Below are 10,164 nucleotides of genomic sequence, written 5' to 3' on the forward strand. Positions count from 1 at the left end.
TGGCCATAAATATTTTCTAAAATGGCCTTCAATGACTCTAGGGAACAGCCAGGTGGAAAAACCACAGCTCTGCTGGCACTTGACTATGTCTATTCCAAGCCCAGTAACAACAGCAGCAGCATGAATAGCAACAGCTAAAGTTTACTAAGTGCCAGCCCATTTTAAACACGTGGTATTAATGTACTTGGAAGGTACTAGTAGGGTCCCCATTTTACAGATAGGAAAACCAAGGTCACATAGTTGGTATGCAGTAGAACCAGAATCTGGGCTCTTGACTTCAGGCTGTGCTATGGCCTAACCAAGATGATTTCCTGAGACTAGCTGCTGACAGGATTGAAGGGAAAGGAAACTAACATTTCTTGAGCCCTTCCTCTGTGTGCAGTGTACTAGAAGTTTTTCCATAGATAAAATTCCAGGTAGGGAATTTCCTTTCCAGGTAGGGAGTGATATCCCGTTTTCTCAGCTGAGGCAAAGCAGGCTCAGTGAAATTAAGGGGCACAACCTCAGGTTACAAGTGCAAGAAGTTGCAGAGCTGCCACTCCCAGTGGGTCTGTCCAAAGTCCAAGCTCTATTCACTTATTTGGAGTAACTAAAATCATCAAAATCACAGAGACAAAAAATGGAATAGTGGTTAGCAGGGACCGGGGTAAAGGGAGTATTTGAGAAGTTAGTGTATATATTGGGTACAGAATTTCAGTTGAGGATGGTGCAAAAGTTCTAGGAATGGTTGTTGGTGATGATAAACAATGACATGAATGTACTTAATGCCTCTGAACTATACACTTCAACATGGCAAATTTTATGTTAAGTATATTTTTATAATAATTTTAAAAGTTAAAATGAATAAATAAAATAAATAAAAGACAGTGAAGAGCAAGGTTTTGGGCATGCCTATGATGTCCCTGGCCCTGGGCAGGAAGCTGGCTGCCAGCTGAGGGAATTTAGGCTCTACCAGGCATAACAGTGCCCAAGCCAAGTGCCTGGTAGAGAGCACGTGCTCATAAGTGTAGTTCCTGGGACTTACCTGGTGGCCCAGTGGTTAAGACTCCAAGCTTCCATTGCAGGAGGCGCAGGTTCAGTCCCTGGTTGGGGAACTAAGATCCTGCATGCCACACAGCATAGCCCAAAATAATAATAATAAGTATAGCTACAGATGGGGAGACTTAGGCCCAGAGAGGGTCTTAACTGTAGCTATTGGAAGGATTGATGCTGAAGCTGAAACTCCAATACTTTGGCCACCTGATTCAAAGAGGCAATTCATTGGAAAAGACCCTGATACTGATAAAGATTGAAGGCAGGAGGAGAAGGGGACGACAGAAGATGAGATGGTTGGATGGCATTACCAACTCAATGGACAGGAGTTTGAGCAAGCTCCAGGAGATGGTGAAGGGCTGGGAAGCCTGGTGTGCTGTGGTCCATAGGGTCACAGAGTCAGACACTACTGAGCAACTGATGGACAACGACTGGGCTCTGTTATGAAAGGCAGGTTGGTGGTGCCAGTTGGAGTATTAAAAATAATACCAGCTGGCATTTGAGTGCTTATTTCATTCCAGACACGATTCCCAGTCCCTCTGTGAGTGTGGATTACCTCATCTACTCTTCACAACCTCTGCTGTGAGGAGGGTACCATTATTGTGTTCCTTTTACAGATGAGGAGACTGAGGCTGAGACAGAAATTGATTCAAGGTCACAGAGCCAGCAGGACTTGAATCTTGTCCTCTCTGACTCCAAAACCAGCAAGTTAGCCTTTTGCTTGGGTGGCGGTAGTGGACATTAGGGGTGGGTGGGGCTGGTGTAGGGGAGGAGGTGATTCACTTGACTGTATCTGGATTCATCACAGAGTTTTTTCTTTTGCACCCACGGGAAGAACTTCCTCTTTTTCTGATTCAGTCCCCATATCGGCTTCTGAGAATGTGATACAGAGGATGGGGAGTTAGAAGCAAAAGTACAGGCAGTCTTTAGTAAACAAAGACTTTTTTGAGTACTCTCTATGTAGCAGGCAATGGTCCAGGGGCTAGGAGTCCTGCAGTGAATAAAATAGATTTTGTCTCTGTTCTCATAGAGATTCTATTGCATAGTGCATATGTTGGGGGTAGGTGGGTAGAAAGATAGGGGAAGTTGGGAAGAAAGGAGGGAAGTGGATATAGACAAAGGGTAGGATATGCCAGGGCTATGAAGGAGATGTGCCAGAGAGAGATTAAGAGAGAATATGACTGAGGAGGGGACCTAACTAGACATAGTTAAGTGAGCAGGGAAGGCTGGCTCAGGAGCTAAGGCCTGGAGGATGAGAAGATCCTAGCTGAAGATCCGGAAGTAGAGTGTTTCAGGATTCTGTGGGGAAACAGCAGAGGCAAAGGCCATGAGATGCTCACATGTTGGAGGAACTTGGAGAAGGCCAGTCAGGCTGGAGCAGAGAAACAGAAAGAAGTCAAGACAAGATCCCAGTGCCAATACATGTAAGGTCTTGTAGACCTGGATGAGGAGTTAAAGGTTAATTCTAAGTGACAGGAAGGCTACTGGAGGAGTTAAGAATGAAGACTAGAAGGCAGCATGACAGGAAGTCAAAAGACCACTAGGAGATTCAGGTTGTAATAGAACAGGTGATGGTGATGGTTCAGATCACGTGGGGATTCAGAGAGGAGGTGGTCTTAGAGGAGTCTCTGGGAAGTGACTAAGTGATGGAGGTGTCATTTGCAGGGGTGGAAGAGACAAGAGAAGAAGCAGGCTTGATGGGGGGATGGGAATCTAAGGGGAAGTGGGGATAGAAATTATGAAATAATTGCAGAGTTAGCTGTCCATGCAGCTGGAGACAGTGTTCTGGGCTGGAAGTAGATATCAGAGAGGAGGGACCAGAGGCTATCCTTCTAGGGACCCATAGGTCATACCTCTTCACAGATGGATAACATAGGGTCCAGAGGATATCTGAAGTTTTTGTTTAAAATTGTTTATCAACATTTACAAATCCAGAGATATCAAATAAAAGGTTTTCTGCCTCCTTTTCTAAATTGGTTGCTCTGGTAACACTGGGCCCTTCCCCATGTACTAGGAAGGCCATAGCAGGCTGGTAGGGGAGCCCACTGCTCCTCCAGATTGAACATAAACTCTTCAGCTGATCCTACCACAGTAGGCCTGCCGCAGATTCCACTCAAAGCCTGGTCCTGGCAGTCCTAGAGTTTCAGTTTCTGGCATGGGCAGGAGGTGACACCATAGAAGAGGAAAAAGTTGGTCTGGGACACAGTATATAGTTTCTCCCATTCTGTAGTGGTTATTGATAGTGGTTGTGTGTATGTTAGTTACTCAGTCGTATCCAATTCTTTGCAACCCCGTGGACTATAGCCCACCAGGCTCCTCTGTTCCACGGAATTCTTCAGGCAAGAATACAGGAGAGGGTAGCCATTCCTTTCTCCAAGGGATCTTCCTGATCCAGGAATCTAACCCCACTCTCCTGCAAGTGCAGGCAGATTCTTAACTGGGTGCTGCTGCTGCTGCGTCACTTTAGTCATGTCCGACTCTGTGCGACCCCATAGACGGCAGCCCACCAGCCTCCCCTGTCCCTGGGATTCTCCAGGCAAGAACACTGGAGTGGGTTGCCATTTCCTTCTCCAATGCATGAAAGTAAAAGTGAAAGTCGCTCAGTCGTGTCCAACCCTCAGCGACCCCCAGACTGCAGCCTTCCAGGCTCCTCCGTCCATGGGATTTTCCAGGCAAGAGTACTGGAGTGGGGTGCTGTTGCCATCTCCGTTTACTGGGTGAGCCACCAGGAAAGCCCATCAATAGCGATTATTGATGCACAAAGGTTGTAAATTCTAATGAAGTCCAGTTTACTTATGTTTTCTTTTGTTGCCTGTCCTTTTGATTTCATATTTAAGAAATCATTACCAAACCCAATGTCATAAAACTTTCTTATTTTCTTTTAAGCACTTTTTAGTTTTAGCTCTTAAATTTAGATCTTTGATTTATTTTTTCTATGTGGTTTAAGGTAAGAGTTCAGCTTCATTCTTTTGCATGTGGCTATCCAGTTTTCCCAACACTATTTGCTGAAAAGACCATCATTTCACTATTGAATGGTCTTGGCATTCCTATCAAAAATCATTTGAGGCCATGATTTATTTCTGCACTCTCTATTCTATTCCATTGGTCTACATGTGTGTTTTTACACCAGTACGACAATATTTTTACTTACTTTGCTTTGTAGTAAGTTTTGAAATCCAACTTTGTTCTTCTTCAAGAGTGTTTTTGGTACTCAGAGTCCTTTGAGATTCCAAACCAATTTTAGGATGGGTTTTTCTGTTTCTGCAAAATATGTCATTGAGATTTTTACAGGATTTTTTGCATTAAATCCACACACTACTTTGGATAGTATTGGCATCTTAATAAGATTGTGAACATGGACGACCTTTCCATTTGTTTCTGCCTTCTTGAATTTCTTTCAACAATGTTTTGTAGTTTTCATGTACAAGTTACACTCCTCCTTGGTTAAGTTTCTCCTCCTTGGTTAAATTTCCTAAGTATCATACAAACATTCCTAAGTATTTTTTTCTATTATTTTTAAAAATATTTTCTAATATTATTTTTTAATATTATTGTAAATGGAATTATTTCTTAATTTTCTTTTCAGTTAGTGTATAGAATACAATTTTTGTGTGACCTTCATTTCTTATCAGTGGTCACTGATTGCAACATTGGAGATACAGATCAATAGGGGAGCTCAGGAATCAGATTTGGTTGGTTTCAAGAGAGAAGCCATGCTGGCATTTGCCTACCTGAAGGATGGAAACTTCCTCCTCTCTTCTGACAAACTGTACTTCCCTGGTGACTCAGATGGTAAAGAATCTGCCTGCAGCTCTTGGGCTCGGTTCTAGGTTGCGTTAACATGGCGAAACGCACCAAGAAGGTCGGAATCGTGGGCAAGTACGGGACCCGTTATGGTGCCTCCCTCAGAAAAATGGTGAAGAAAATTGAAATCAGCCAGCATGCCAAGTATACCTGCTCCTTCTGTGGCAAAACCAAGATGAAGAGAAGAGCTGTGGGCATTTGGCATTGTGGTTCCTGCATGAAAACAGTAGCTGGTGGTGCCTGGACCTACAATACCACTTCTGCTGTCACAGTCAAGTCCGCCATCAGAAGACTGAAGGAACTGAAGGACCAGTAGAAGCGCCACCATCGATAACGTTGCTAGCCTGTAATAAATGGGTTAATTTATCTAACAGGAAAAAAAAAAAAAAAAGAATCTGCCTGCAACGTTGGAGACCTGGGTTTTATCCCTGGTTTGGGAAGATCCCCTGGAACAGGGAAAGGCTACCCACTCCAGTATTCTGGCCTGGAGAATTCCATGGATTGTATGGAGTCATGCAAAGAGTTGGACATGACTGAGAAACTTTTCACTTTCACTTCTCTGACAAACTGACACCCTTTCCCCCTCCATCCTTCAAAATACCAAAACTTCATAGCTTCTCAAAATCCATATCCCTGAACCACCTCCCCTCCCATCACCCACCTGCAGTAAACACATCCTGTTGTGAGTCTATGATATGATTAGAAGTAAGTCTATTGGGGGTGGGTCAAGGAGGGCCTCCCTGAGGAAGTGATATTTGAACTGACACAAAGAATGAGGAGGAATTAGTCACTTTGGGAAAATTCGAGAGGAAGACAGGCTGCTGAAAAAGAGAAAATTTAGTTTTATTAAAATACAATTTACATAAAACTTACCCATTTTAAGTGTACAATTTAATGATTTTAGGAAACTCATAGATTTATGCAACATAATTTACTTGTAGAACATTTCCTTCACGGCAGAAACATGCCTCATGCCCATTTGTAGTCAGTCCCTGCTCTCAACTCCAGTCCCAGGCAATCACTAACCTACTTTCTGTCCCTATAGCTTTGCTTCTTCTGGACATCTTGGGTAAAAGGAATCATATAATATATGGTCTTTACTGACTGGCTTCTTTGTGAATCTGATTTTCTTTTTCTTTTTCTTTATTTTATTTTATTTTTCATCATTTGTATTCCAGTGACTGTGCATCCTCATCATTTCTCTAATCTTTTCATCTACCCCATATTTTCTGAGAACTAACTGGAAAATATAGAGAAATAAAAGGAAAAAAGCTTCACTCTCCCAGTAAAATCTTCCATCTGTAATAGATTCCATTCTGGTTGACATTTTTCTTGGATATTACTCTGTGAAGTCAGAGCAAGTTTCCTTTCAGAAGATCTGGACTCATCTCTTGACCCTGCTACTTTCTAGCTCTGTGTTGGGCGCCTTTCAGAGCTTCTGTTTTCTCATTCATTAAGTGAGCAAAACAGTACAACCAGCCCTCTGTATCCCTGGGTTTTGCATCCCCAGATTCAACCAACCACTGATTTAAAAAACAGAAGAAACCCATAAAGTTCCAAAAGGCAAAACTTGATTTTGCTGCCAGCCTGCAGCTATTTTACAAGCATTTACCTTGTTTTAGGTATTGTAAATAATCTAGAAGTGATTTTAAATATACCTGGAGGATGTGCAGAGGTTACATGCAAGTATGGTAAAGAATCAGCCTGCCAAGGCAGGAGACACAGATTCCATCCCTGGTTGGGGAAGATCCCCTCCCTGGAGGAGGAAATGGCAACCCACTCCAGTCTTATTGCCTGGAGAATTCCATGGATAGAAGAGCCTGGCGGACTACAGTCCGTGGGGTTGCAAAGAGTTGGAGACGACTGAGCACGCAGGCACACACACTATGCCATTTTATATATGGTACTTGAACATCTGCGGATTTTTTGTATCCAAGGGGGGATCCTGGATCCAACTATCCCACTCCCAACTTGTGCGCTGATTTGGAGTGTGCTACAGATATGCAGATGACACCACTCTTATGGCAGAAAGTGAAGAGGAACTAAAAAGCCTCTTGATGAAAGTGAAAGTGAAGAGTGAAAAAGTTGGCTTAAAGCTCAACATTCAGAAAACGAAGATCATGGCATCTGGTCCCATCACTTCATGGGAAATAGATGGGGAAACAGTGGAAACAATGTCAGACTTTATTTTTGGGGGCTCCAAAATCACTGCAGGTGGTGACTGCAGCCATGAAATTAAAAGACGCTTGCTCCTTGGAAGAAAAGTTATGACCAACCTAGATAGCATATTCAAAAGCAGAGACATCACTTTGCCAACAAAAGTCTGTCTAGTCAAGGCTATGGTTTTTCCAGTAGTCATGTATGGTTGTGAGAGTTGGACTGTGAAGAAAGCTGAGCGCCGAAGAATTGATGCTTTTGAACTGTGGTGTTGGAGAAGACTCTTGTGAGTCCCTTGGACTGCAAGGAGATCCAACCAGTCCATTCTGAAGGAGATCAACCCTGGGATTTCTTTGGAAGAAATGATGCTGAAGCTGAAACTCCAGTACTTTGGCCACCTCATGTGAAGAGTTGACTCACTGGAAAATACTCTCATGCTGGGAGGGATTGTGGGCAGGAGGAGAAGGGGACGACAGAGGATGAGATGGCTGAATGGCATCACGGACTCAATGGACGTGAGTCTGACTGAACTCCGGGAGTTGGTGATGGCCAGGGAGGCCTGGCGTGCTGCGATTCATGGGGTCGCAAAAAGTCGGACATGACTGAGCGACTTAACTGAACTGAACAGTGTGCTTAGTGGCTCGTATCCGACTCTTTGAGACCCATGAACTGCAGCCGGCCAGGCTTCTCTGTCCATGGGGATTCTCCAGGCAAGAATACTGGAAGGGGTTGACATGCCCTCCTCCAGATCTTCGCAACCCGGGGGTCAAACCCAGGTCTCTGGCATTGCAGGCAGATTCTTTACGTCTGGGCTTCCAGGGGTTTGGAGAGACCATCCTATATTGCAGAACACTTACACATTTGTTGTTAGAATGAATGGAATGAATCTTTGTAGCAAAACCGCTTTCTTTCTTTTTTGTCGCACAAGGCAGCATGCAGGATTCTAGTTCTCGGACCACCTGCGCCCCCTGCAGCGGCAGCTCTGCATATAAAACACTGGACAGCCAGAGAATTTCCTTCTTAAACATAATTTAACATATGAGATGAATTTTTTGAAGGTTTTACACTTTTGTGTCTCTTAATGGGCTGCTCTGCGAAAACGTTGTTGTTATCAACAGTAAGAGTGCTACTTACCTGGTGTTTTAAAGTAGTGATTCTTCTTAAAGGACAGAAATTACAGAAAGAATATCAACACAAATTTAGAAACTGATAGTGTATACATGTAGTAGTAAGAAAATAACTCTTACAAAATAAGCTTCGCATTATGATTCTGTTACCCTGGTAAACAGACATCCAAAAAAACTGTAGACATTTCTTCTGGCTGCCTGGCCCAGCAGAAAAATACTTCACTTACTCTCCTAACTCGCGAAAATGAGAAAAAATCATAATCTAGCTCTCGAAAGTATATTGGTTTAATTCACACAACTTTTTACTTAAAAATCGAAGTTTTTGAAGGACGAGATACATAACACCACCAGTAGGAAAAAGAAACAAAAAAAAGCAAAAGCCAACCTGCCAGAAGAGAACACAACGGTTAACTTCAACTTCTGCTTTGCGGACACCATAAGTAGGGGCGCCAGGACCAACGATCACCAGCTGCCCCAATAGCAAAAATTATGCTTCCGAAATCTCTTGATGTCGATTCCGCACGTAGAGCAAACGAGCTGCCCTACGTGTGCCACTCACGACAGAAGCCCTTTTTGCTTTGCCAGTTTTCAAAGCAGGGTGGCAGTGTCGGCAAACCCCTTTTACAATAAAGGTGAAAATAAAGTCGATGCAGTTTTCCATTCAGAGTTCCCAAAGTTGAGGATGTAACGGCAGACCCTTCTGAAAGGGAGAGAAGTCTTCATAAGGAGACTCTATCATCTGTCTTTGGATTTTTATTTAAAATAAAAGCCGAGACTTGAGTCGTATGCAAATATGCGCGGTGCTTCCTGGGAAGGTGCCTGTGGGTGCTTAGGGAGGCGTAGGGGAGGGGTTTGTAGGAAGGAGCGTGATCCTCTACTGCGCGTGAGCTGCGCTGCGAGACTGATTTTCCGGTAGATACACGTACCTATCTGGGGAAGACTCAAATCTCACCCTATTAAAATTGAAAATGCACAACTTGTGCTACTCCTAGGCGTTCACCCCGAAGCGACCACAGGAGCACTGGAGGCGTCGGATCACTGTAAGATCAAAACACTGGGAGCAATTTAATCTTCACCTACGCAGCAACGGAACAGCAGAATGTGGTGGGTTTATAAAGTGGAATGCCAACTGCTGCACTTTCAAGGAGTAAATTGGACATCAAAATACACAGATTGATAAAAGCAGTAGAATAAGGTACAGCGTGATACCATTAACGTAAGCAAACAAAAACTACTGTGCTTTATCAACAAATATTTTAAAACTGAGTGAAAAATGTGTTGCATAGGGTACCGCATGATATCATTGACCTAATAAAAAGCACACGTGTGCATACAAAAACCCAGTGCTTTATTTTTTATGGCTACATATTTGTATTAAAACATTAATGATTAACGCTGGAAAGGAGGAAAGGAGTCTGGGCACAGACACACAAAACTTTAGATTTACTTATAATGTTTTGTTAAAAAACCCATAACGATTATTTTATTATGTATTTTGTCACTTGTGCAATTAAGACTATTTTAAAAATATAGTCCTTGCTTTCTGTAATTTCTCTGACATTTCTTAAAGTCAGGTTTGCGTGCTAAGTTGCTTCAGTCTTTCTGGCTCTGCGACCCCATGGACTGCAGCCCGCCAGGCTCCTCTGTCTATGGGATTCTCCAGGCAAGGACACTAGAGTGGGTTGCCATGCACTCCTCCAGGGTATCTTCCCCACCCAGGGATCGAAACCGGGTCTCCTGTGTCTCCTGTACTGCAGGCATATTCTTTACCGCCGAGCCACAGAGGGGGAGCCCTAAGGTTAGGTTCATTGAGGTATAATTTATATACAGTAAATTCACCTTTTTTTATCATACAGTTCTATGAATTTTAACAAACTCATATAGACATGAATCTGTTATCACAATCAGTATTTTTATCACCCCCAAAAGTCCCTTTGTCCCTTTTTCTAGTCAACCCCTCCTCCCATCCCCAATCCTGGCAACCTCTTTTCTGGCCCTGTAGTTCTGTGTTTTCCAGAAAGGCATAAAATTGGAATCATTCATG

General features: G+C 43.2%; 1 protein-coding gene and 1 non-coding gene across 2 annotated transcripts; one reads left to right on the plus strand and one right to left on the minus strand.

The window, feature by feature from the left end:
- The first annotated feature begins 4,841 nt into the window (after nt 1-4,841).
- Nucleotides 4,842-5,230, plus strand: LOC138434326 (large ribosomal subunit protein eL43). Its single transcript, XM_069578826.1, has one exon. It carries the CDS (start codon nt 4,874-4,876, stop codon nt 5,150-5,152), a length of 279 nt encoding a protein of 92 aa, XP_069434927.1. The 5' UTR covers nt 4,842-4,873; the 3' UTR covers nt 5,153-5,230.
- Nucleotides 5,231-8,562: 3,332 nt separating this feature from the next.
- Nucleotides 8,563-8,695, minus strand: LOC138434910 (U11 spliceosomal RNA). The gene has a single exon (XR_011254967.1). It is a non-coding gene; the product is annotated as a U11 spliceosomal RNA (small nuclear RNA).
- Nucleotides 8,696-10,164: the final 1,469 nt, after the last annotated feature.

The sequence above is a fragment of the Ovis canadensis genome, chromosome 2, assembly GCF_042477335.2.
Source record: "Ovis canadensis isolate MfBH-ARS-UI-01 breed Bighorn chromosome 2, ARS-UI_OviCan_v2, whole genome shotgun sequence".
Classification (NCBI taxonomy): domain Eukaryota; kingdom Metazoa; phylum Chordata; class Mammalia; order Artiodactyla; family Bovidae; genus Ovis; species Ovis canadensis.